Here is a 25,537-nt window from a genome sequence, read left to right on the forward strand (position 1 = left end):
AAAAAGTGGCCCGAAAAAGCAATAAACGCATGTAAACAGTCAACAACAATGGCCATGCGTCCAGGAGAGCGTAGTCGTACCAATTACCACCCATCATTCCATCAGCAACATAGTTGATATTGTTTTATCGTGTCTCACGTAAGCTTGCTGACGACAAAGTCGTTGTAACGTAAATTATGCTACGATACTCACACACCAATAGGCAGGGCTAAACAAATATTATTTGCGGATTTCGTATCTCCTCTAGACATAGTTGTGATGTGAACAGTTCAGACCGCAAGGGGTAGACAGAATGCGATGCTAACTCCTCCTCGATCATTCATCGTTATCATATCACGATGCAGCTCCTCCGGTGCCAGAATCACAGAATGCAAAACTGTAGCGTCCCTGTCAGTACCATAACCATAATATCGTGTGCGCTTGAAGATGTCTTTACTCTGCAGCAATGGTAGGTGTGCTTGTACGTGGCCAGGAACTGGTTGGGAGGGAAAACCTCACGTCGGACCTCTCGTTCTTCTTCGCTCAATCCTTTCATTTTTCACCCCGCCCACACACACACACACACGCGCGAACATTCATATGGTATAGTCTTTTTGAAAGGTCAAATTAACGTGATCCGGGGAATGTGTGGGTTGATGGATGTAGAATTTAAAAAAATAATAAAAAAAATCTGAAACGCATAAAACGTGAGTGTTTTTTTAAGGCACGGAACAATACGAAATGAATATAGACCTTTGTTCTGTATAAAATAAATATATTGTTCAAAAGGCACGCCACAAATTATTACTATAAAAGTTCTAAAAAAATACATATTACTCCTTAAGCTCGATTTATCGTCAGAATAGCGTAATATCAGGACAGCGTCGTATCGTATGGCATGGGATGTCATCTTTTAGCACCAGGCTACCTTCTTCTTGCCAAACCGGGGCGCCGTCAAACCTTCGGGAGCACCAGTCGTCTCGCCGTCTCGCCGTCTACCGGTGCGATTTTCAGTCAGTTTCAGCTCCTTGCAATAATCATCAAAGGGAAAGATGCTGCTAAACGTGCTGCTCCGCTGCGAACTCTGTGTGGAGGGTCGCCTCGGAATCGGGTGTCCTCTATCCGTGCCATCGCCACCACCACCACCACCACTACGCTGCACTAGAAGGTCTCGCAGTTCGCTGTTATTGGACGAGGTAACAAACTCATCGCGCGATTTATCGGACATCAGCTCCTTCAGCCGCTGATTGGCCCCCTCGATGGCTTTGATGTGCTGCTCGCGTACATCGATAAGCTCGCGCTGCCTTTGCGTACAGTCGACCAGCTTCGTTTCGAAGTCCATCAGCCGGTCCTCGAGCAGGCAGCGCAGCTGTTGCTCTCGAATGATCGCTTCGCTGTTCCATTTGTCCTCACACTTGGCCAAACTGTGTTTCGCCTCCGACTCGTACATGCCCTCGATGGTCATCTGCTGCTCCACCTCCAGATCGTACTGGAGCTGAAACTTGCGCCGCAAGTACTCGATCCCTTCCGCACTGTCGCACGATGCGGGATTGTCGCTGCTGATGCGCTGCAGCAGCTGAATGTCATGCTGCAGATCGTTCCGCACCGCTTCCGAGCGCTCGCGGAGCAGCATCTTTATGCGCCTTAAGTTATGCATCGCCACCACACGGTCGCGCCGCACATCGTTGTACACGCGCAGCTGCTCCAACTCGTTGACCATCTCTTCCTTTTTCGTCTTTAGCCGCACCTCGTACATCTTCAGCTCGTTCGCTTCCTGTTCCCGCGACTTCAGCTCCGCCATGTGCATTTCCTGCATGCTGCGAAGTTCCTTCAGTTCCTGCTCGCGCATTCGGTTCTTTTCCAGCATCAGCTCCTCCCTTCGACGGACCTCCTCGGACAGCTTTAGCTGCCGTTCCTGCTGCTCGCGGCGATCCTTTTCGTCCTGCAGTTGCAGCTCCACCTGCCGATCGATCCAGTTCAGCTTGGCCATCGCCTGGTGCGTCGTTTTCGAGTCCATTATCACTGCGTCTTTGTCAAAGCCAAGGCGCCACTTGCTGTACAAGTTTGCCTCCAGATCCATGCGCTTCTTTGCTTCTTCTGCGCTGTGCAACCGCGATCGGATTCCTTCCAGGATTTCGGTTGAAACTGACTTCGGTTTTGGGCGAGATATATCTGAAAAGCAAAAGAAAAGGGAAAATTTTGAATATCCACGGTAGCTCCACCGTAACCGCAAACAGTGATTCGCGTACTTTCCATCTCCTTTTGTAGCTCCTCATTTTCCTTCTGTAAAAGTGCCTTTAGACGGGCTCGTTTCGATTCCAGTGCTTCCTGTTTCTTCTTCTCATCCTCACGCTTCCGGAGTGCTTCTTCCGCTTCCCGGTAGTACTTGGGCGTGGTCCATGACTCGTACCGGCTCGTGATGCGTCCCCACTGGTCGTAGTACCGTTCTACGGCGGCTGACTTTTGGTACTTGATCTGTTCAGCTTCCCGTCGTTTCACCAGCGCTGCCTGTAACTTTGCGCTACGCATTCTTCTGCAGAGCCAACTGACCGTACGATATCGATCGTTTGCACGCGTGATGATCTCGATGGAGGAAATGTGCAGTGGTTACTATTCAGGCAATGCTAAAGAGAAACAGAATAGTCGAATATCATTATTGCTGTTCATTTCATTTCTCCAAAGTAGTTGAAATAATCGATCATTTGGAAAAAAAAACAGAGCTACAGTTACTGTATCGGTCTCAATACAATCTTTTCAATTGGCCGCTGCTGCTTCACGGTAGCGCCATCGTTGATAATATGGCAAATAAATCCCACTTTTCATAAGAACTAAATCAACAAGTACCCTCGCTAGATGGTACGGTCAGTTATGATTCATTTTGTATTTATTTTTTATTGTACTTTACCGCCACGCTTTCGTTTACTTTCGCGAGCATATACAAACATTTATAAGGATAAACAACACAACCCGCGATACTTTACAAACACAATCGAGCAAAAAAAAAACTGACTTCCCCCGATGTATCTCGCGTGAGAAGTTCCACCCCTAATGGGTACAATCATAAACGGTACATTCCCTCCCGTCGCGTAAACGAATGACCAGAAATTAGTTTGACAAATTATTGTCACTTTTACTGTTAAACACACACTCTCATTTATAATATTAGCAAACAGTTTCTTTTAAAGAGCATCGTCCTAAAAATCGCCCATTGAAAATATGATCAGGAATCATGCAATCGAACGCTGTGTAACATAGTCCAATCTAAGCGGTAGGTCAGTTAATAGCCAACATGAATCATTGGCCGGAATTTTCCGATCCTCGGCAGCTTATCCTTTACTGAGCACATGGTACAACACAACTATCTCCGAGCGTCGTATCACACACGGCCCGCGGTGATTCCCCGCGAACACGAACGAGCGTTGGGAAATGGGCGCCGACATTCACGACCCACCCCTAGGCGAGCCATTCTCCAATCGGTTGAACCTGTCCGATCTCTCACAGCCCAAACCCCTTCCATCCCGCCGCAACCTGTTCCGTGTTTGCCATTCCTCCCTCTAATCGACCACTTGACGGGGATCTTCATTGATCTCTTCTGCTCTCAGTAATCGCCATTCTCGCGCTCACGGTACACACATTCCGCTTACACAGCGCACTATCGCTCTATCCGGTGCTCGTCATTCATGCTGTGTTGTCTCTGAAATTGGTAACGCAGCTCGTGTTGTATTTAACGCCAGCCGGTCGCTTTCGTCCGCCACAGTACCATTTCAACCTGCGCCGGAGCCATCCGCGATAATAAGTGCGCGTACTTGAGCGCGTACCACCGAACAGTTGTGCGCCATCCCGTGCCGAACAAAAACAATACGTTTCGTGTTTCCGCGCTATCAACAATCGCACCGCCGACCACACGCGACACTGCTCTCTGTACGCAAATAATTCGATCGAGTGTGGCTGCTCTTTGGGTTGCGTTGTACTGCTTTGGGGTAAAAAAAAATACTGCTTTTCCAGTCAAAACTGCACCTCCAGTGTGTGTGTGTGTGTCTGTGTGGAGGAAGATTGGCCAAGAAGCGATTTAAGAACGGGTTAACGCAGAAGTTAGTGCACTAAATTGTTGCAACAAAATGGACTTTGTGAAAGACTTTTGTTACTACTTCGGCGTCATAGCTTTTACCCTATTTTACGTTGCGGTTGATAGTAAAGCATGTGGTAAGTGTGTGTTTTTTTTTGTGTGTACGAATCAAATTTACCTTAATGGACAGCAAAAATAAGCTTTCGCCACACACTGTGTCACTGTGTTTGCGGCTCGCTAAGTGGAAGGCCAGTGCAAACGGTCATCATCTCTACGTCACATACACCACAACCTGTGTGTACAAGTTTTAAAAATCCCCTGCAATGAAGAGCCCTTGCTGGTGGGTTCATTTTACCACGAAGAGTGCAGGATTTAAGTGGTTGAGGAATTTGTCATTTTTTAACTCCTGCTGATCAGACTCACTTGTTTTGTTTTTAGCTTCTTTTTACTAGAATACATTTTAATTTTATTTTTTTTCAATGACCTTTGCATACTATCGATGACGTCCAGCGATCGACCGACTGAATTGTAAATGAATTTCTTATCACTGAAATACCATTTACGTTGGCAAACAGCTGACCAAACATTAGATTACAAATTGGCAGCACGTTGTTGTGTTTACTTCCAGCTACTTCCCCCGGTAGTTTACTCAAATGCCAGCATATTTAGAGCCTACTGCCAGTTGGACAGTTTAATCATGATCGTGTACGCGATCGTGATCATTGCTTCCGTCATTCAGCTGCAAGCTGCAATGCATTCGTGATGCGGTAATGGAACTTTTTCCCTTTGCCGACGATTGCGATACTACTACTGCACCAACAATGACGTACGGAGCAAGTACAAATTTCCACGCTTAACCTCACCTATTATTTTGCAGACCCGGTGCCCTACGTGACGCGAGACTTTTGGAGTGCTCTGCCACCGAAGCGGATCGAACACTTCGCCGGTCCCATCCCGTACGTCATCATACATCATTCGTACCGGCCGGCGGCATGCTACAACGGGCTGCAGTGCATCGCGGCAATGCAAACGATGCAGAAGATGCACCAGAACGAGCGTCAGTGGAACGACATCGGGTACAGCTTTGCGGTCGGTGGCGACGGACGCGTGTACCAGGGCCGGGGATTCAATGTGATTGGCGCTCATGCGCCCCGATACAACAACCGCAGCGTTGGGATCTGTCTGATCGGTGATTGGGTTGGTAAGTGAGAAGCGGAAAATTTCGGCGGATTGTCGGGCAGCAGGACAGGACACTAACGGTTTCGATCTCTTTGCAGCGGATTTGCCACCCAAGAACATGCTCACGGCCGCCCAAAACCTCATCGAGTACGGTGTCCGGAATGGGCTGATTGCACAGAACTACACCTTGCTGGGGCATCGGCAGGTACGCACGACCGAATGTCCGGGCGATCGGCTGTTCGAGGAGATCAAAACCTGGCCCCATTTCGATCCGATGACGGACATTGTCGATCAGAACAGTGTTTGACATGGCGAACGGAACCGGCCCTACATGCTACAAGTATTGAAGAAACTCTTAAATAGCTTATTAACGTGCGCTACCTCTCCTTCGCATACGGTAACCATCATGTTCCTAAAGTGTGTTTTTTTGTAATAAAATAATTCAAAACATATCCAACGATTAGTGACAAAACAGGATCACTTTTACCATCTGTTCCCGCTGGCATGCCCTTGCACGAATCAGAGACCCTAATAACAACAACCACAAGGTCTTACACACATCGTAAGTAAGTTGTTAGGTGCTGTATCACGTAATTTATGTGCCAGCTTCTCGCCATCTTGCTCTTGGCCTCATTGCCGCATTACCGGAATCGAACTGAGGCATCCCTTTTTAATTTTAACTTGGCACGGTGGCCACTGCGTACAAAGGCACCGAATCAGCTGAGTTTGGGGTGCTGCGGCAGCGGGTTCTGTCGATGCGTAACAAAAACAAAGCAGCACCAACAAGTAAGCAGCCCCAGCCTAGTGCAGGGTGGCGCTCGTGCATGCCATAATCGACGATCGGTAAACAAAGCAAATCCTAATGATCTTCCTAAACGATGTTTCGTGACGTGTGCCGGGAGGCCTGTTGGTGTTGTGAATTCAACCACATAAGAACGAGAGAGTGGAGAGAGTGTGTGAGAGTGTGTGAGAGAGAGAGAGAGAGAAGGAAAACCCACAGAAAGGGAGCCACGATCACGATCGGCGAAAGAAAATGGACATAATTTCTCATTTTTTTGCCCCGCTTTTCCGACACGCCCCGTCCTCCTCGCACACCGCCGAAAATGATCCCCCACCAAGCGACCAAAGTAAGCAAGAAGAATTTTAATTTTAGCTTTGCGCGTGCATTTCTTGCGCACAACAGCAACCACAACTCGATCGGTACGTGTGTGTGTGTGGGCAGCAGAGACAGGCAGGCAAGGGGAAAACTGTGTTCGGAAAAACCACCTTATAACCGTCGTCGTGTGCGCCAAAATACACGGCAGAGCGTGCAGCAACGAGGGAAACTCTCGTGATTTTGGGCGTTCGGGCCGGGGTTTTTTTTTTGGGGCAAATCTCTCGCAACCATTTTCGCGACCGTGCGCCGCGATCGTGCGTGCGTGAGAAGCAACAGTCATCAATGGTCGGTCCGCCACCGACGTACGCAGTGCAACCACTCCGGAGCAGTGCCGTGCTGGGGTGCATTTTCCGATAGGTACAGAGCAATAGGGACCAAAAAAAAGAGGAAGAAAGAGCAAAAAGAACGGTTACACACGGTGCGACAAACCGTCAGTCACGTCATCGGTATTCCGAGCAGTGTCGGGCTTCTTGTGGGTAAGAGAATGGTTGGAAATCTTTCCATTCCGAACGAACCGAATCCCGTGGCGGTGCTGTGATGTGAAGAATGTGATCTTTGGAGCGTGGTGGAGTGGAGTCGTTTCCAGGGGTGGATTAGCAAAAGTGCGTGTAAAAAACCCTCCACCGATTGCTCTCGTGGTGCAAAAATCCCGTGTCGTAACGCACCGTCGTGTCGTGGACGTAGCTACGACACACGAAGGTGGAGGCAAGAATCTGAATTTCACCTGATTCTTCACGCAAGGGAAAGCGTGCGTGTGTGTGTGTGTGTGTGGTATGATCTCTTGATCGGCGTGTTGGTGAATGTGCGTAGGAAAATTCGCACAATTCGATCGTTTGATCGTAAAACAAAACGTAAAAATCACTATCACAGTGCAAACTGTGCCACTCAGCGTGTGTGTGCGTGTGTGTGTTGATGTGTAATTTTTCCCCAAAACCAAGGAAAAACGTGGGATTGTGGCGACGTGTGACGACAGTGCATCCGTCGCGTGCGCAGCAAGTACGAGGCGGCGCGGCGTATCCGTCGTCTTTGCGGGTGCGGAATTCGACGTGTTGCTGACCCACTTCTGAATGAGTGAAATTTTCGACATTTCTTTCGAAACGAAGATTGCAAGTTCCTTTTTTTATGTTTGGTTACACCGTTCATTATCCGTCCCGGTGACGTTGCGAGAGCATTACTGTGTGTTGTGATTTGAAGTCTGGTACAACATTTCCTGATGAGTTCATATTCTTCGTAAAATTATGCTCATACTAAAACACACCCACACAAATATCTGTCGGCCCACACACACACACACATATGCGCACACACACACAACGTGAAGTGATATCACAGACATACTCAAACACACACACACGCAAATAGAGCGATACCACAGACAGCCATTTCCATGTGACGTCATTCGGGAAAATTTATTGCCAAATCAGTGCGCCACCGTATTCTTCCACGGTCATGTCCGTGGCCAGACGACACGCAATGTAAATATTCTAAGCTTAAACTCTCCGAACCTAACCAGACGATCGTGTCGCGCACGATCTCGAGGATCATTTGATCGTAAATGGACAGTGGTCCCTTGTTTCCACCCCAAAGTGGGTTAATCCTTCGGATGCGGGTGCGTGTCCGTTAAACCCCTTGCGGGTGGGTCACTTTAATTGCTGCTAGTGGCCTTCAGCAGCAAGCACACGGCCACTGCGCCGCCCCAGCGGCCTCCAATAAAACTGTCGTCTTGACCTTTTTGTTTTTGACATCGTTCACCCGACTCCGCTCGATGGTCCAACGGAAGAGGCTGACTAAATCGTGCGAACGGAGGAGCTGGCTGACACTTCTAAATTAAACTACGTACTCAAATGTTTCGTGCGACGGTGTCCAGTCGATTTCGTGTCTTTATTTCGTGCCCTTCCACTCCGATCTTTCTCCGGCGCTTCGTAGCGTTGTTGACAAAGCGAAGTGAAAGACCGTACGCCTCCATTCTATGAGACACGTGTGAGTGTGTGTGTGAGTTTGTTTTCTTTTTTAAATAGCTATTCTTCGTAGATTGGAAGCATTTTGAGCAGGAGTTATTCTTAGCAAACTTACAAAAAAAAAACAAACAAACACCGCCTCACGTTACGCATTATTGCACGGAACGGCAGAGCGTGCTGGGACATCCACCGGGAGGTTAGTTCGTCACCATCCACCGTCTAAGGGGTGCTGACAGAGGAAACCTCGTAAAACACAGTTAATCACTCCTATTATATTCATCGCTCAATTAAGATAAGGCAAGGGCTTTACGCTCTACTCGCGCTTAACAATCTCAAGGGTACAAAGGACGCGCATCAATACACAGCCGCCAATGTCATGGACGAGCAAATGGGGGAGATTGGAAGAAGATACACGTCCGGCTACGCCTTAGTAAAATTAAAATGAGCCGATACTTGCCGCCTTAGCGAAGTAATTGTGTCGCCACGGAAAGGGTGCGCCACGCTTTATGGCGTTTTCCCACGCAAATTTGCTGCAGTTCGATTCGATTGCGATAGGTTTGCTGGACTAATGGTCTTGATTTAGGAAATCAGTTCATTCAGCGATTTGATCCGAAGCGTACACGAATGGTACAGGTTAGTGCTGTGAATGGTTTGGGTTTAGCCCTGGTTTTAGGTAAATTATTGAAGAATTATACCAACGCCGCAAAACACAACTCCAACCCAACACAAACGCGATCGAAAGCGAGGATCGAGAAAAGGTTTCTAAGAAGATGTTTGTGATCATTACGTGATAAAATGATAAACATTAACCGATAATCGATTGCAACTTCCAACAGAGCTCAGTGTGCATCATTGACCACCTGTACCATGGAAGAAGATGCAATAAAAACCAACCAAAAGCTCCCCGTTTACACGGTGCAACTACTTCCCTCGATAAGAAACAAACCGTGGCGAATATTTGCACACCGTCGATCCCCTTCCTTCCTTCCCTACCACCACCATTGGCCAATCGCTTTATCCCCGCTCGCGCTCCGAAACCACCACGATCGTTTGGTGTTTTATTTTTAGGCAAATGTTGTACACCTTTATTTATACCACATTTCATCTCTGCCATCTCTGTTTCTTCGTCGATCACCCCCCCCCCCACCCAAGCAAAGTATGTGACAAACTGATGCGGCAGACGTCATCGGAACGGCTGCGACAAAGCCAAACAGTTTAACACACACACAGAAAGACACATACGCGCCGGATGAGCGGGGAAAATTTTAATTGCAAATCCAACCCGCGATCGTCTTGCTTGCTTGCGGGCTGACAAGAAGATTGGTCGATTGGTTTGCTCTAGCTTCTTGTGGCTACAATGTACAACATTACGTTTCTGTCCTTTCTCTCCCTCTCTCTCTCTCTCTTTCTATCTTTTGATAACACACCTCTACACACCTTCTACACAAACTGATGATCATCAATCTGATCATTATGATGTTTTTTTTTAAAGCCACTGCCATCCCAGATGAATCACAGATATTTTTAACGGACACATTCATACAAGTTGTTTCTAAATTAATTTGTTTATTTTTAAAAGCATTCAGCATTCATAAACAAAAAAAAACACAACGGTGCCATTGGTGAAAACGAACGGCAGCAGCGATAGTCCATTTACAAAACAGTGCCCCAAACAATTGACCGTGAATCAGACGCGAGAGCAAGCTTGAGTTTGTCGCCCACCTGACTCACAAGTGGTTCTAGGTCCGCGCGCACGCCGCAGAAACACCAACCGGTACATAATGCCGGTAAACAGCCGTCCCCCGTGGCTGAAGGATCGTCTCGAGACGGTAAACAAATCCGTACCGCCGGCCTGGGCTCGCAAAGCCAGCGTCACGCCCGCCACTGACACAAAGGAATCGTCGCCCTCGTCCAAAGCGACCGCAACGGAAAGCTCGTCGGCAAAAGCTTCCTCACCAGCGGCCGCCACCACGGCCGTCAAGAAGCCGGCTGCCAGCAGTACCGTCCCAGCCAAAGAAAATGGTGACACGGCGGCAAAGCCCACAACAACGGCCAAGCTGCAGTCGAAAGAAATTAAGGTGCCTGTGGTAGTGGCACAGAAAAAGCCCGTCAATCCTCCGCTCACCAAACCGGCCGAGCCGGCCACAGGGCTCAAAAACACGACACCCGTCATGACGGTACACCGGGAGGTTGCTAAGCCGAAGCCCAAACTCCCCCTGGCCAGGGAACCAACACCCGAGTCCGACGACGAGGAGGTTGAAGAGGAAGAGGAGGTAGAGGAAGAGGAGGAGGAAGAGGAGGAGGAAGAGGGAAGCACGGAGTACGAAACGGAAACGGAATCCGAGGAAGAGCCGGCGCCACCGGTGAAGCCGGCACCGAAGAAGCCCGAACCGACGAGCACACTGAAGCGCCCAGATGACGCATCGTCGCAGCCACCACCGAAGCTGCCGGTGCAGCTGCGCAAAGTGACGCCAACGAGGAGTCCCGACAAGTCGGACAGCGAAAGCAAACCCTCCTCGAAGTCGGTGTCCGAGAAGTCGTCCTCGCCGGAGCCCAAACCATTCATCAGACCGCCGCTGAAGAAGGTGGTGCGGCCGCAGCAAGATTCACCGCCCAAGGAGCGATCGGTATCGCCCGAGCCGGCCAAAAACTTCCGCGTGCAGCTGCGCAAAGTGCCCTCCAACCTGAAGGCGCCGCGCGTCAAGGAGAAGCTGCCCGAGGTGCAGCTGAAAAAGGTGGAGAAGCCGCTGCTGGAGGACATACCGAAGAAGGAGGAAGCCTATCCGCACAAACCGTCGATGCTGAAATCGGAAAGCAGTAAAAGAAGTAAGTACACAGTGCGCTGGCTAATGGCGTTCCACTGAACCTAACCTTGAGCTAGAAACCTACATCCCCGCCCGTCCAAACAAGCGGAGAACCCCTGGTAGCCCTTTGGCGCTATTTACACTGCGGTTATCGCTTGTGGAGTGCCGCACCGTCGAGAATGATTCATCGACTCGAAGCGTTCCATTTCCGAATGGTAAAAGTGCCCAAAAGTAACCCACTGCTTGTGTTCTGCGTTCCAGTTCCGCCACCACCACCGATGCCAAAGTCGAACATACCGCCACCGCCTCCACCGCCGCCGAGCTTGAAGCCACCGCCGGACTTTGAAAAGAAGGAAATATCCGACAAACAGAAGGAGGTGCTAGACAAGCTAAAGTAAGTGTACTACCAAAAATAGGCAAAACTGAACGAACGAATGATCACAACTTCATCACCTACCAACTCTGTCCCCTTGTCCATTTGCAAGCCTCTGTCTGTTATCGTCAATGTGATCTTACACTTTCACAACCAACCCTCAAATCCCAATGACACACACACATATACACACGTGTACTAAAACTTAGCCCGTCACTAATAGATCGTGTTCGTGAATTGTTCGTCGTCGTCGTCGTCATAGTCAACTAACAACTGTTACCTTCTATTCTCTATAAATCTTCCATTCTTGCAGACGTCGTCCACGTCGACGTCCGGACTGGTCGGACATGATGAAGGAGGTTGAGCAGGGCAGAAAACTGAGACACGTGCAGTGTAATGACAGGTACACCACAGAGACGGCCCACCAACCCATCCCCCGGACGGCTCCGCGATGTTCTTATTTTCCTTCAATTTTTGTGTTTCCTCCTAATCTGGATGTTCCCGTTTGTCTGCTTTTTGTGTGATTTTGTGTAACAATGCCCCCGGTCCTTAGTCGCTCCCAGTAGATCCTATTTCCGTGATCCTGCCCTTCGTGGTAGCACGATCGTACACTGAATGATGATGGTTTTTGTTTTTATTTTCCCTCCCTTGATCCCTTGATTCCCATGGTCCCGACAGATCGCATCCGATCATAAACTCCAAATCGATCACCAAGGTCAAGGATCAGTTCATCTTCGAGACGGAAAAGGCTACGGCACACAATCAGCTGCTGAAGCAAATCCAGGGCGGTGTGCAGCTGAAACCGACCAAGTGTAACGATCGCAGCAAACCGATCCTCGGCGGTTTGCGCAAGTTCCGCCGCCAGATGACGCTCGAGGAGCAGCTGGCCAAGTCGGAGTCGCGCGCCAACCTCGAGGCGCCCCCGGCCGAGGAAGAGGAGCTGGACGAGCTGGACGACATCGACAAGGTGCGGGACGATCTGCAGAGCACCAAGCAGATGCTTGCGCACGAGCTGCGCAACAACGAGGCACTGGAGCGCGAAAACAAACGGCTGCAGGCACGGGTACAGAACCTCGAGGCCGAGCTGTCCCGGGAGCGATGGAACCCGCTGAGCGGCGAGGAACGGACCACCGTTACCGGTCCCCAGTCCGATCTAATACAGTCGCTCAAGGACGAAGCACTGGAGGCGCAGAAGCAGTCGCAGCAGCTGGAGGAAAAATATCAAACCGTGGCCAAGGAGCTGGCCACGGCCTACAAGCAGACGGAAGAGCAGAAGCGCAAGATCGCCGAACTTGAGCGCAAACTCCAGGTAATGGTGCGCGATGGCGCACGGGGCGCGTCGGGGGATGATCTTACACTTTAACAATTGAACCTAGCTACACTTGGATTGGCCAAACAAATTGTCACTAACGGAACGATTCGAAACAGCTAACACACAACAACACCACAATGTCATAGGAGATTCTATTTTACATTAAACTTTCACTTCTCTCAATGCTGCCTCTTCTCGCTATTGCTTTTCTCGACGCTAATCAATCGTTCTATGTTGCTGTCCATTTTTAAACTGCAGTGCTTAACGGACGATGACTTCTACTTGAACGAGCATCAGGTAATGTGGAATGATCAACGGTTTTGGCGTATCTTTGTGTGGCGTATCTGATAATCGTACTGAATGCGCAAGTAGCTTTGCGTACTGCCCCGCGCACTGCTTACCGTCAATATAATGCTGATCTTGCAGTTGGAGCATCGGTGGCTTTAGAATAGGGACGATTCGTCTATTTGTGTGTTGTTGTAGCTAATAGCTAATAGATCTGTACGTCAACTAATTCCTTGTTTCGGGTGGCATTTGCGCGCAGGGCATTACGGACGATCGCAGAGCGACGGAGTCGGCCCAGAAGGAAAGCTCACCGGAGCTGCAGCCCGAGGAAGAGGAAGAGGAGGAGGAAGAGGAGGACGAGGAAAAGAAGGCTGAAAAGCTGGCCAAGCGGTTGAACCGCGAGGTCAACATGCTGCAGGCCCGGCTCACGAGATTGAAGGAGAAGCAGGAGGAAAAGCATGCCGAACGGCAGGCGTTGAAGTATGCCATGAAAACCAACCAGTATGCCCTGAAGTAAGTATTGGACCTGGGGAAGGAACGCACGGTTTGATGCAGCAAACACATTCATCTATTTCCCCTCGCCTCCAGGGCTGAGAAGAAGAAGTATAAGAAGCTTCAGAAGGAGGTGGAAAAAATGGCCGCCATGATGAAGCTGGAGGATGACGATGATGAAAATGCCGAAGCCAAGGAACCACCGCCAGAGGAACCGGAAGACGAGCAGGAAGAGGAGGAAGAGGAGGAGGAGAGTGAATCGGAGGAATCGGAATCGGAGAGCGAAAATGAGAGTGAAAATGAAGCAGAGGTAAGCCGTCGAAGCAGTTTGCTCTTGCTAAGTGTCTCACACGCGTTCTTTTCACTGTTGCTCTTGTAGGATGCTCCGGATGATAAGAAGAAGATCAACCTTGAACCACGAGTCAAACGGCACGAGGCACGGCTGGCCTCGCTGAAGAAGGGCAACTACTTGCTGCAGGCCAACGTCGATCGTATTAAGGACGAGATTAGCAAGGTGCGCGAGGAGTGCTGCACGCTGCAGACGGACCTGGACAACGTCATAGCGGACTTGGGCTGATGATGGCGGTCCCTTCCTTCGACCCGTCGCCACTCCCCCCTCGGGGGATGTGCTACCGATCCAATCTTTACCGAAATAGTAACACACAGGACACCAGCTACGTACGTACGAGGGGCTGGTGCAAATGTATTGTTTCCTAGGTACAATACGGAAACAGGGAGGGAGGAACGAGCCCCCTTTCCGCTGGTTCCACCGGCGTTTAGCAAACCCGTGGCAGCGCTTACACATAATCAAATGGACAAAAAAGCATTCGCTTCTGAAAATATTATTCGCATCAGCCAACCTGCTGACCTGGGTGGCGCCGCACGTAAATACAAGTATTTTTGTACATCGTTACTTTTGTATACACACACACACGCATAATAAACTTACCTTTAATGTACGATAGCTGATGGTGGTGTGTTTGCACTCACTGAACTACCTGTAAAAATTAGAGAAACAGTTGCACATTTCTAACAAAAAACTAAAAAGCGAACTAAACTGCACGCGATTCACCGACCGTTTGTTTGTTGATGTGTGTTTTTTTTTCTCTTGTTTTGGCACGGTAAACAAACTGCTCCGCTGTCAAAAACGACCGAGCCCGAAGCGTGCCGAACGGTGCCGAAGTTTGAACTCCTTTTTCGAACGTTTTCGAACAAGCGCGGGTATATCCTTTGGGAATGTTTTAATTACTCTTCTAGCTCGACGACATCACAAAAGCGAGTTGCGGGATGGATTTTTTTATTTTACACAAACCACTCATCAGTGAAAAGGTTGATAAAGTTGCTTTCTTTGCTTTCCAACCGTTCCACTGCGTGCGTTCAACGGTCAACGGTTGAAGTACCGAAACGTCAGTTGTGCTGTTGATGTGTGAGTGTGAAAAAGGACTGTGAACGTACCTCCGCTTCCGTGCACGGTGATCGATTCCAGAATCCTTAAATGCTTTCACACAGTGAGGAGACACTTTTCCGACTAGGCTTTAGTTGCAAAAGTAGTGAAAGCGTGTTTTAGTAAAACACACACGCAGAGAATGTGAATGTGCCGACGGTGTGCCCCCGCCTCCGCCAAACAACAAACAGTGCGTTCCAAGTTCAACATGGTTTAATGGTGCGTCGGATTCTTCCACTACTCGGTTCCGTCCTGTGCTAGAGCGCCGTGGCAGAAAAATATGCGACCGAAACGAAGGTTTGTTTATCGTGTCGCACCCACCGAGGATACGCCTTTGTAAACTGGAGCCTTCTTTTTGTAGTGCCGCGTCGAGGAAGGTTGTAGCTAATTGCAAGTAGAATTGTTAGAACGCTCAGCAGCTCAAAACCCCCAAACCGGACGGACGGACGGACGGACGGAACGACACCAGCATCCCGCGTGGGAAGTACAGCAACACGACAAAATGCCCGAACATCTTGAACTGCAGCAGCTGGTGGACGGGGTGTTACAGGGCACCACAGGCCACCGGTCCCTGTCCTGGCTGCAATGCTCCTGCCCCTATCTGGGCATTATCCTCGCTACGGTTTCGTCATTTTTCTTCTCGCTCTGCTCCGTCATTGTGAAAGGACTTGTTGATGTAAATCCCATCGAGCTGGCCACCTTCAGGTTCGTATGCGTATTCTCCATTTTGCTCTACCTACCAGCTAATCATAACGCCTTTCGTTTCCATGGTTGCAGATTCATTGGCGTGTTGCTTCCCTCGATACCAATCGCAATCTATCGGGAGGAAACCTTCTTCCCGGAGGGAAAGCGAATCATACTCATGCTGCGGTGTTTCGTCGGTACCACAGGACTCATGCTTAGCTTTTACGCTTTTCGCCACATGCCGCTGGCGGACGCGTCCGTGATTATTTTCTCGACGCCCGTGTTTGTGGCCATTTTTGCACGGCTTTTCCTGCGCGAGGCTTGCGGTATGTTCAATGTTATCACCATTATCCTGACGCTGATCGGCGTGGTGCTCATCACCAAGCCACCGTTTCTGTTCGGGGACAATCTGGTCTCGATAGTGGACGAACAGATCATGGAAAACAGCTACGACATTTGGGGCCCGGTAGCGGCCCTTTCGTCGACCTTGTTCGGTGCGAACGCGTACGTACTGCTGCGCGCCCTCAAAGGGTTGCACTTCTCCGTCATCATGTCCAACTTTGGCGCCTTTGCCTTGCTGTACACGCTTTTGGTGTGCTACTACATTGGAGCGCTCTGTTGGCCACTGTGCGGTACGGATCGGTTTCTCGTCATAGCCCTGGCGCTGTTTAGCTTCGGCGGCCAGATACTGCTTACGCTTGCGCTGCAATACGAACAGGCCGGTCCTGTGGCGATTGCCCGTTCGGCCGACATCGTGTTTGCCTTCATCTGGCAGATTATGTTTTTCAAGGAAACTCCTAGCCTTTACTCGGTGCTCGGGGCGCTGCTAGTGGTCAGCTCGGTCGTTTTATCCGGCCTGCGCAAATGGGCCCTCGCGCTGCCCAGGGACTCGGAAACGAGGAAAAAGTTACATTTCCTCTACCTGGAATAGATACACTTAGTAGGCGTGTCGGAACGTATGGGAGACGCTGATACGCGTTCCATATTCCATTTTGGCTCAACCACTTGCAACAATGCATCTTTTTTTGTTATCTGTGTACATTCCAAACCTCGTTTTGTAAGTAGAGAAGATAAAAAACACATTTCCCAGAAGAAGGAAATTTCCAAAAGCAAATCAAATACTTTGCACGATTAATCCAACAGAATTGAGAGCAAAAATATCCTTACCAAATCATTCAATTTTAAACTCCAGATAACAAACAACGCTCTTAACAGTAAAACACATTCGCATCCATTTTATCATCGCTTGATCGTTCGATTCCAGACAGCAGAGAGCAGAGAGAGAGAAAGAACATCAAGGGAAAATGTTTGAAAAAAAAAACCAACAAAATGATAAACTGTAAGACTTTATGACGACCAAAATCAGAACGTAGGTGGATAAGAGATATTTTTAAACGATACACATTACTCAACTATGGAATTGCTTTCCATTGCTGTTAAACCACCATCAATGGACCTAACCGCTAAATACAAATGCACACCCTCGGCCTTTTCAAAACTTCACACTCAATCGTGATGCAAATGGTGGAAGGATAAGCAAAAGCTATCTTTCTGCCGCTATTTTCACTTATTGACACTAATCCTAATAGGATCAGTTTTCCAAAGGGCGAGGGTACCAAAGAGGCAGAGAGAAACAAAGAGAGCGAGCGAGCGAGAGAAGCAAGAAGGTAGCAAGTTATGATTCTAGTCAAACAAACGTTTTCCGTCACGTTCAAAGGACATCAGCAAAGTAGTAATAACAGCAAATCAGCATCACGGATTACTAGGAAAACTCAAACGCTTGTCAAACAAAAAGAGCAGGAGCGAAAACGGGTTTCCCTGTCCCTGTTTCTTGTGTAATATGAAATATTAAATAGTTTAATAAAACTGCATTGTGATTTAAAGTGGTCTCCGTGATTCATGCCGCCAAAGAATGCAAGGATCATGCAAAGATTTTTGATACATAATGTTTTGTTTTAAGCTCGCCTCAACATTAACCCCTGTTTAGTCTCCCGATATCCCCTTTAGTTAGGCGAGAAGAATGTAACGAGTGCAAAGACACCTTGTTCCTTACATTCCCAAAGGCCGAATTGACACTACCACTACCGGATACCGTGCATGAAAATGGTGTAGTTACTCTAATATAGCGACAAAACCAAAGCTCACAGGCGAACTGTTGAAGGAACTCTGTTGTACACAGCACGAACACGAATCACAGCATTATCTATTACTTAAAATAAATCCTCAAACTAAAACCACCGGCACTACTGCTCTTCTTAATCAGGGGTCTTTTATTTTTATTGCGATAGTTTATTCTGTGACTTAGGACAATTGCTTCAAATTTGGTATTGGTATAAAATTTATTGTTTCCTGTTTACGCTTTTTGTTTTCCATTGGCGATTGTTGAACCTTTTGCGCTTTGTATTGTTTCGGGGATTATTATTGGGAAATATCAACAACATTGCTTCTACTTTGCATCAGCACTGGTGACCAAGAAAAAACAAATACGCATCTATCTACGGTGACACTGTGTGTGGCATCCTATCTACCTTCCTTGACCAGCAAGTACGTAATATGGGGCGCCGTTAAATGCGTGCTCCTTTCACACTTCTTATCTTTGGAATAGCTTTCGGCTTTTTGCTTTCTTGCCTTAATTACCTCCATTACTCGCAAGCTAACATTTAGTGTGTGGTTTCAATAAATAAGGCACTATCAAACTATATCGTCTAAACTTATAAAATGCTTCCCGCAAGGCGCTTCTCGACCACCTGCAGCCCCTAGTCCAGCCTCTTCAGCACGGTGTGAATGCGTACGCTGACGCGATTATCAAAATCGTAGTTCTTAAAGTGTTGCTGCGCGTGCAGAAGCAATCGGCGTGCTTCTGCTCTGCCCTCTTCGCCCGCAGTACCTTGGCGAAGCAGCAGCACGGCCAGTTCGTAGTATGCAAAGGCGGAAATATGCATATCCTGCTGCTCCTGGTGCTCCAACGTTTCCCGCATGAAGATACACTCGCGAAACGCGCCAATTGCTTCCTCGTAGCGGGCCAGACAGCTCAGACAGGCACCTAAAATCAACCGGGAGATTCCAACCATCGGCTCGCTGAACGCGTCCGTTGGTTGCGAACAGTCCGCCACCATGCTTGCCAGTTGCTCCTCGTTGCAGCTGCTCAGTGCATTCCAGAGAAACAGCATCTCAAACACCAGATACTTCCAGTAGAGGGAACTGCTGTACTTGGGCTGCTCTCCACTTTCCGCCCTCGGCAGCTTTAAGCAGCGTCGAAATATGTACCGTTCGATTTGCGAGTCCTACAAAGGGCCCGTTAGCATTACATGAGAGCTACCCTGTCTTATTGTGCCTGTGCCTGTACACTTACCTTCTGCGGGGAGCGATTGATCAATTCCAGTATTTCTGCCCGCCATTTGACAAGGTTGGAAAACTGCCCAAACGAACCTTCACATATTGCGGTCAGATAGGAATAGAAACTCTTGGAAAACTGGCTGCACAGTCTAGGGGGAAGAAAGAAGACAGTTTTTTGTAAGCATTTGTGCACTTTCTCATACAAAAAGAAGTCTCTTACTTGAGCTCTTTAAAATTCCTCATCGCAGTTCCGTAGTCCAGCTGTATCAGCCGACACCAGCCGATTTCGTGCAGACAGAGCAACTTGATTTCCCGCTGAGCCGATGATCGATAGGCCAGTTCGTAGGCACGTATAGCATCCTGAATGTGGGACTACAACGGAAAACAGATGTGTCACTTCTCTGTTATTGTTTCCCTTACCCTTATGACTTACCTTTAACCGCTCGACACGACCCCGGAAGAACAGGAAAAGTGAAGATTTCGCAAACTGCTCGTTCGCTTCATCAATCAGCTCCTGTGCGGCGCTTATTTCCATGCTCAAGTTTGACCCATCCAGTGCGAAAAACGGTGTCACAATCGTGTAGTACCATAGCAGGGCCAGCGTGGCCAACGGGGCGCGCATGTCGGTACTTTGGCGGGAAAAGCTCAAGCACGCTATTCCCATTGCCCGGTCCCCTTCGAACCCGAGAAAGCTGATCAGTTTTAGCAAGCTCGGCGGCAACAGCGATATACTCAGCTGGAACACGCCATATCCGAAGCTGATCGCCCCCATCAGGCGATGAATATCTTCGGGCAGTATTTCGTCAGGGGCATGGGACTCGTCAGCAGGAGTATTAAACGACCGCCAGTTTGTGCTTGCTTTTGGTGGTGGCTGCATGCCATTGAGCCCGTTAACACGATGTGCACTTCCTTGGCCCAGATCCAACATTAAACGATCCCGTGCAACGCTAACGTTCTCCAGTCCGTTCGTATCGTTGTGGTGCAGAGATTCTGTACTGCTCCCAGCACGCGAAGGGCTCGTAATGCCGACAAAGTCTGTGGTGTAGCTTTTTTTCACGCTTCCACCACTGCCACTCGGATCGGACTCGCTCGACGTCAGCTCGCTAAATGACGACCCTTCTCCACGGCCAGAGTCTGGCAATTCAAAGGTTGTAGTTTTCGATTTGCGCAGAGCTTCAAGGTGCGATGACCTGTGTTTGAAATGAAAAAAAACAGATGATAGTGTAATATTTACAGAATCGGAGGATATTATCACCTAACAACGCATACCACTTGCTGGAATCGTCCGGAGATTGAAGCGTCGAATTTGGTACCGTCCAATCGGCCGAACAAGGAGTGCCCAAGTCAAGCGAAACCCTCATCCCAGTACCACCGTCCTTCGACTGTTGCTGTAGCCGCAGCGGTGCCTGCGGAAAGGACGCTTCGCCGTCCGATTGCAGCTGTTCGGAATACAGCTGATAAATCTGTTGATACGTGTGCTGGTACACTTTCCACGCCTTGCGCAACAGCCAGCCGCCCTTGACGAATCCTCCAATATCCTGGCCCAGCGACACCAGTATGGCTAGGCACAGCTGACTGTCGGCCAAAATGATTTGCTCCTCCAGCGTCTCGGTGAGCGATTTGCGAGGCTCACTGGAGCCGAACAGCTTCGATCGAACCGATTTCAGCCAGCCAACGTCGCCCGCACACTGCTTCTCGAGTTCGCGTAGGCGCGTCTGGGCTTCGTTCATCTTTTCCGTTTCCCACGATATCACGGCGTTCTGCAAAGAGAAGAGCAGAGCAGTGCGTCGGCAAATCTGTGTTATTCTGTGTTTGTGCGTTGTGCTTAATTTTGCATGAAATTATATCACCATCCGCCACCAGAGCCAACAAAGCATGCTTTGATATGCAAACTAAGCCTTTTCGGCGGATGAGGACAATGCTGAGAAGGAAAAGAAAATTGGATTGAATTATTGAACACACACACACCGTGGTGCCATCAGCTTCAATCAATGCTAAAAGAAATCGGTCTGATGAAAAATTCAACTCACTCATCTTGCGAATGAGACACGTTGCTGCTTTCTGTTTAAAATATGATAATGAAACACGTTGACTGCGTGAGTAATGCGATGATGGTGGGGTTTACCGATAAAAGCACTTCATAAGGACAAGATGTCAACTTCATCGACGATTCAATTTTATCTACTGTGTACGAACCACACCACGTTCGGTGTGTTTGTATGTTCGATCTAATGATGTTTCAAGTAGTGTAGCTATTCTACCTTAAGAAAACAATAACTTCTCCTATAAAAAGCGGGAACGTCTGTAGCTGGAAAGTACAGTACGTGATACGTGTCTACTACTACAGCATCATGAAGTTGTACGCCTTTGCTCTCGTGCTATGCGTCGGTCTGGCCGTAGGTGCCGAGGTTGATAGTGTACCGGAAGTGCCATCGGACCTGCAGCTGCAACTGGACGAGCTGCAGCTGGCCGATAAACCAGAAGCTCCTCTGGATGACGCCGAACAACCTCTTCCCCCAAGTGACGATGAACTGCCCGAAGATGCTCCAGAGCCCGTCCCAGAGGATGGATCACCCGACCAGGACCACCCAGAGGAGGAGCAGGAAGAGCAGGAGGCAGAAGCAGATGAGGAGGAGGCGGATGAATCCGAGTCCGAGGAATCGGAAGAAAGTGACGAGCTTGAAGAGGCACGCTTGGTAGCGGAGGAACTGGAAGAACGCCAGCAGGAGCTGGACTACCTGAAACGCTATCTAGTTGGCCGTCTCCAGGCCGTCGCCATCCTAGACCGCCGTGTTCGTCCTGCCGTGATTCGTCGTCCCTGGATACGCCGTCCGTGGATCCGTCGCCCAGGAGTGCTGCCTCGGCTGGTGCTCTAAAATCCCAGCCCTCAAGACCAACACCACGCAGTGAAAAACAGTAGACCAAACCACACCACCAAACAAACCATCCCGCAACCATCAGTGGATGGAGTCGTGCAATAAAATTTCAATCCAATTTCCCCAGCAACATTCGAGTGTGCTAATTAATCTTTGTCACAAGACGTCGGGTTCATTCATTAGGCGCCGAGACACACTAAAATAGGGAACTCTTGCCTCTACCTCCCTCTAGCTTACGCTATTACGTCCCCCCACTCACTTATCACTTATGAGCAAACGTTTCAACAAAAGCGAAGCGTCCCGTAGGCGTCGTCCTCCCCCCAGCGTGTTGTTTGTTCGAGTGTAGTGCAAACAGTTGTTGTCGCTTTTTTCGTTTACCCATCAAGGGAGCCAGATTGTATTCTGACCCGGCATCGTCATGTAGACCGTACGCTGGAAACAATTTGTCTGCACAGACCACCCCGCCCCGGTCGGGGGTGGTGTGTATTCGTTAATGTAGCAACAATTTATCAAGTGACACTTCTAACGACGAATGTAACAAAACATGTGCGACGGACGGACGGATGGAAGCCATTTCATCCAAACGGTTATATTATTGTTTCCTGGCCGGTTCTTGCCCCTTTAAGCAGAACGCAACAAAAGCACACGCCGACGGAGGCTTCACACCACGTGTGTGCGTGTGCTCGGGATGATGGAGGCGCAAGGTTGCTTTCGTTCGCATGAAACGACAAAGCATGCTACATCACTAACCATGGCAACCGATCCATGCATGGCCCGCCACGGCTTGAACCAAGTTTCATCCGGTGAGTGAGCACGTACCTACACAACAGGCAGGCCATTTCCACTCAATGTTCTCGGGTGCTTGTTTCTGACAAGGCGCATTTGCTATCACCAACATCGTAGCACTGCAAGGCTTCACTGCCCTTAGGGGTTGTATGCGTTCAGATGTTATTGTTTTGCTATTGTTTGCAGTTGCGATTGTCTAGCAGATAGCAAAATTGGATGCAAACTATGCGAAAGTCTCTTAACAGCAGTGCACAAAGAAACAAAGCGATGCAGGAAGAAGAATGGAGAGAGCGAAGCATTCAAAACTGACCAAGAACAATTTGCTCTTTTAGTATGCAAGCTGTTTTGCAGCTGAGCTTACTGAATGCTGTGCTTTTAGAAGACATTGTAGAGTTAAAACACTCCATTTACTTACCATGAACGAGATGAATGTGTGCCCAGCGACAATATGCACGCTGGACGGGCGATCCTTGAAGCTGTCCTCCGCCGCCTTGGGCATGTTGTTCAGCCACAGGGTGATGCCCCGCTTGACGTACTCCCAATCCTGCAGCTCGTCCATCGTTTGTTCTCGCGCGGAAGCGGTACACATTCCCGCAAAGGGTCCCGCGTATTAACTGGCTCGCTGTGTGACTCCCGGTACAGCGTATTCCATCAAGCGCCAATCAATACACACGCTGGCTGTGTTGCAGCAAATTCGAGCCAATCGCACTAATTCATTCGGCCGCTCGCGCGTTATCGTTCAGGGGGGGGGGGGGGGGGGGGGCAGGATTTGTTTCATAACAAGCACCCGTCGGCAGTAATTAAACTCTGAAAAGACATAGAAACCCATTGAACGAACCATGAAATGAGCGGCTATCGAATGTGTAAAGCTCATTGTATCGACATCATCATTGCGTTGTACAAGTTTGAATCTTTAATGGCAAAAAAATCGTTTCCTGCCGTCACAATGGACGACGTTGAGTAAGGAAAGAAGGACCGCAAAGAATTCGTGCTCGATGGGCTTTTGTTCGATCTTGCAACGCTTTGTGCGGGAAATTGATTTTTTTTTTCTTACTCCAAGTCCCCAAGTCCCCAGGGGCGCGCAATATACTATTCCATGGCACGCAAATCCGCAAAGTACCCTGCTGTCTCTGCAGTAAATTGGCCACCGGTGAGGGACGTGAAAGCACCGTAACACTGTCAAAGTGTCCATCTAAAATGGCAACTATTTGGGTAGCGAATATTTCGGCAGTGAAAACAAAACCAAAATACAATACACAGTTTTGCATGATTGAAATAGCTTTTCATACCCGGATACACGACTAGAAACGGACGTGAGAGCGGAAAGAAAACGTCCGGTTCCGGCATCCGTTCGAATCGAGCAAGAGAATTGTAATGTCGATGGAACAGCCCTTGATAATGATTGCGTTTGGATAGCGGCTACATTTCGATTTGCCATTCGATTCTAGAAATAGACATGAAATGAAGCACGAAGTGAACGAAGCCGGGTACACTGTCACATCCTGGCACGGGTTTAGGCTGCTGGATACTGCTCATGGTGCTTTGGACGTGGAAATTCAATAAACCTTTACAAACCCGCGTACAAACGAAGATGATGATGTGTTCTGTGTTCTGGGTGTGAAGGGATCGATTTTCGGATCGAATATTCAATGCATGTGCCACGACAAGTGCATACCAGATGAGCCAGCAGTTTAATAATAGCAGGCGTTGCTTCGGTCCGCCGAAATGTTGCTCCACGCCCCGTACACCACAGCAGAGCCACTGGAATCTTCGTACTTTATGCAATCGTCACCACACACGCACTGAGCAACAAACACCAAAGCAAACGCAAAAGGCAGCACTGTTTTAAAACCTCGCTCGCACTAACAACAGAGTGACGGTCCCAAAATTGGTAGGGCCACCCGCATGACCTCGTAGGGACGACGACGACGACGTCAACAAAAGAAACACACCATCCCACTGATAACATGCGGTTCGGTTCACACTTTTACACCTTCACTACTTGTCATCCAAACGAAGCAGACACTAACACTTAAGCTACGCTTCACTACTTCGCCGAGGCGATTAGAGAAATGGATAAGGAAACGCGGCAAGGCAAGGCTTACCGTGTTTGCATCGCTGGTGTTTGTGCTGAAAGTACGCACCGCTACGAACCACTTAGGCACACCGGCACTGAAGAGGGAACTGTTTTCACTAACAAATTCGAGTACCACCCGGGCGGTGCTTCGGAGTCAGCTTTTATTAAAGGGCCAAGCACGGGATTCGTCGCATTGCAGCTCCGTCCTGGTGTGACTGACTCGAACGACAACGGATAAGCTCTCCGTCCGTTGTACGCGGAACTCCTTGCACGAGGATGGTGAAATGTGATCCGTGAGCGAGCAGGATTCCATGCTCTCGCTCTCTCGTTTTCCGTTTGACTCGCCTGCTTGATTGTGCCGGCATATGTTGCTCTCTGTTTTGGTTGCTTTCCTGGAATGGGGCGCGTGGATTACAGGCGCACACACACACATACACGCAGGGGAAATTATCAGCCCAAGCCAGAACCTTTTTTTTTACACCGTCAAATCGGTTTTTGATAACAGCATTCGAAATACCGTTCGAATTAGAGCGACATGGTTGTGTTTATTTAAAAATAATTGCTGTACAACGAACAAAACAGAAATACTATATCACAACGAGATGGTTTGGCCATCCTGCCAACACACGAGCCTGCACGAAATAGGATGTCCTGCTTGTGTACCTCCTTTGGGGGAGCACACCTAACCCTGATGCTACACAAACGGAGAGAAAAAAAAACAAGGTGATGA

The 25,537-nt window shown here is 48.9% G+C and overlaps 6 protein-coding genes across 11 annotated transcripts; 4 read left to right on the forward strand and 2 right to left on the reverse strand.

The window, feature by feature from the left end:
• Positions 1–711: 711 nt before the first annotated feature.
• On the reverse strand, positions 712–14,789 carry LOC121588133 (trichohyalin). Its single transcript, XM_041905771.1, has 3 exons — positions 14,554–14,789; positions 2,229–2,603; positions 712–2,151 (listed from the first exon to the last, which is right to left on the reverse strand). The coding sequence occupies exons 2-3, from the start codon at positions 2,506–2,508 to the stop codon at positions 893–895; spliced, it is 1,539 nt and encodes a 512-aa protein (XP_041761705.1). The 5' UTR covers positions 2,509–2,603; positions 14,554–14,789; the 3' UTR covers positions 712–892.
• Positions 3,604–5,795, forward strand: LOC121588142 (peptidoglycan-recognition protein LB). The gene is made up of 3 exons (XM_041905781.1): positions 3,604–4,182; positions 4,923–5,246; positions 5,323–5,795. Exons 1-3 carry the CDS (start codon positions 4,098–4,100, stop codon positions 5,529–5,531), a joined length of 618 nt encoding a protein of 205 aa, XP_041761715.1. The 5' UTR covers positions 3,604–4,097; the 3' UTR covers positions 5,532–5,795.
• LOC121588127 (neurofilament medium polypeptide) lies at positions 6,292–14,568 on the forward strand. Of its 4 annotated transcripts, none has more exons than XM_041905758.1 (9): positions 6,297–6,856; positions 9,918–11,164; positions 11,404–11,536; positions 11,829–11,918; positions 12,194–12,824; positions 13,086–13,124; positions 13,372–13,625; positions 13,701–13,914; positions 13,984–14,568. In XM_041905758.1, the coding sequence occupies exons 2-9, from the start codon at positions 10,120–10,122 to the stop codon at positions 14,179–14,181; spliced, it is 2,604 nt and encodes an 867-aa protein (XP_041761692.1). In that variant the 5' UTR covers positions 6,297–6,856; positions 9,918–10,119; the 3' UTR covers positions 14,182–14,568. The 4 variants fall into 4 exon arrangements, with proteins under 4 accessions (XP_041761696.1, XP_041761692.1, XP_041761694.1 ...); XM_041905760.1 differs by having other exon boundaries at positions 6,297–6,737; XM_041905762.1 differs by lacking the exon at positions 11,829–11,918 and having other exon boundaries at positions 6,292–6,856.
• Positions 14,790–14,997: 208 nt separating the features above from the next.
• Positions 14,998–17,017, forward strand: LOC121588137 (solute carrier family 35 member G1). Its single transcript, XM_041905777.1, has 3 exons — positions 14,998–15,345; positions 15,410–15,753; positions 15,826–17,017. The coding sequence occupies exons 2-3, from the start codon at positions 15,551–15,553 to the stop codon at positions 16,661–16,663; spliced, it is 1,041 nt and encodes a 346-aa protein (XP_041761711.1). The 5' UTR covers positions 14,998–15,345; positions 15,410–15,550; the 3' UTR covers positions 16,664–17,017.
• Positions 17,018–17,984: 967 nt separating this feature from the next.
• LOC121588128 (tetratricopeptide repeat protein 39C-like) lies at positions 17,985–25,177 on the reverse strand. Of its 3 annotated transcripts, none has more exons than XM_041905765.1 (7): positions 24,836–25,177; positions 23,146–23,537; positions 20,338–20,828; positions 19,502–20,258; positions 19,289–19,440; positions 19,085–19,217; positions 17,985–19,016 (listed from the first exon to the last, which is right to left on the reverse strand). In XM_041905765.1, exons 2-7 carry the CDS (start codon positions 23,317–23,319, stop codon positions 18,489–18,491), a joined length of 2,235 nt encoding a protein of 744 aa, XP_041761699.1. In that variant the 5' UTR covers positions 23,320–23,537; positions 24,836–25,177; the 3' UTR covers positions 17,985–18,488. The 3 variants fall into 3 exon arrangements, with proteins under 3 accessions (XP_041761699.1, XP_041761698.1, XP_041761697.1); XM_041905764.1 differs by having other exon boundaries at positions 24,406–25,177; XM_041905763.1 differs by having other exon boundaries at positions 24,306–25,177.
• Positions 21,364–22,074, forward strand: LOC121588143 (protein Ycf2-like). Its single transcript, XM_041905782.1, has one exon. It carries the CDS (start codon positions 21,420–21,422, stop codon positions 21,942–21,944), a length of 525 nt encoding a protein of 174 aa, XP_041761716.1. The 5' UTR covers positions 21,364–21,419; the 3' UTR covers positions 21,945–22,074.
• Positions 25,178–25,537: the final 360 nt, after the last annotated feature.

Source organism: Anopheles merus, chromosome 2R (genome assembly GCF_017562075.2).
Source record: "Anopheles merus strain MAF chromosome 2R, AmerM5.1, whole genome shotgun sequence".
NCBI classification, from domain to species: domain Eukaryota; kingdom Metazoa; phylum Arthropoda; class Insecta; order Diptera; family Culicidae; genus Anopheles; species Anopheles merus.

Bases quoted from the DNA above. Each gene is read 5' to 3' on its own strand.
- LOC121588133 (XM_041905771.1), bottom strand. From the start codon at position 2,508: ATGCGTAGCGCAAAGTTACAGGCAGCGCTGGTGAAACGACGGGAAGCT. The intron at 2,152-2,228 runs GTACGCGAATCA...TTTGCTTTTCAG, and splicing joins GCTACAAAAGGAGATGGAAA to ATATATCTCGCCCAAAACCG.
- LOC121588142 (XM_041905781.1), top strand. From the start codon at position 4,098: ATGGACTTTGTGAAAGACTTTTGTTACTACTTCGGCGTCATAGCTTTT. The intron at 4,183-4,922 runs GTAAGTGTGTGT...ATTATTTTGCAG, and splicing joins GGTTGATAGTAAAGCATGTG to ACCCGGTGCCCTACGTGACG. The intron at 5,247-5,322 runs GTAAGTGAGAAG...ATCTCTTTGCAG, and splicing joins TCTGATCGGTGATTGGGTTG to CGGATTTGCCACCCAAGAAC.
- LOC121588127 (XM_041905758.1), top strand. From the start codon at position 10,120: ATGCCGGTAAACAGCCGTCCCCCGTGGCTGAAGGATCGTCTCGAGACG. The intron at 11,165-11,403 runs GTAAGTACACAG...TCTGCGTTCCAG, and splicing joins ATCGGAAAGCAGTAAAAGAA to TTCCGCCACCACCACCGATG. The intron at 12,825-13,085 runs GTAATGGTGCGC...TTTAAACTGCAG, and splicing joins AACTTGAGCGCAAACTCCAG to TGCTTAACGGACGATGACTT.
- LOC121588137 (XM_041905777.1), top strand. From the start codon at position 15,551: ATGCCCGAACATCTTGAACTGCAGCAGCTGGTGGACGGGGTGTTACAG. The intron at 15,754-15,825 runs GTTCGTATGCGT...CCATGGTTGCAG, and splicing joins ATCGAGCTGGCCACCTTCAG to ATTCATTGGCGTGTTGCTTC.
- LOC121588143 (XM_041905782.1), top strand. From the start codon at position 21,420: ATGAAGTTGTACGCCTTTGCTCTCGTGCTATGCGTCGGTCTGGCCGTA.
- LOC121588128 (XM_041905765.1), bottom strand. From the start codon at position 23,319: ATGTGTACCGCTTCCGCGCGAGAACAAACGATGGACGAGCTGCAGGAT. The intron at 19,218-19,288 runs GTAAGAGACTTC...TCTTCCCCCTAG, and splicing joins AGGAATTTTAAAGAGCTCAA to ACTGTGCAGCCAGTTTTCCA. The intron at 19,017-19,084 runs GTAAGTGTACAG...GGCCCTTTGTAG, and splicing joins TCAATCGCTCCCCGCAGAAG to GACTCGCAAATCGAACGGTA.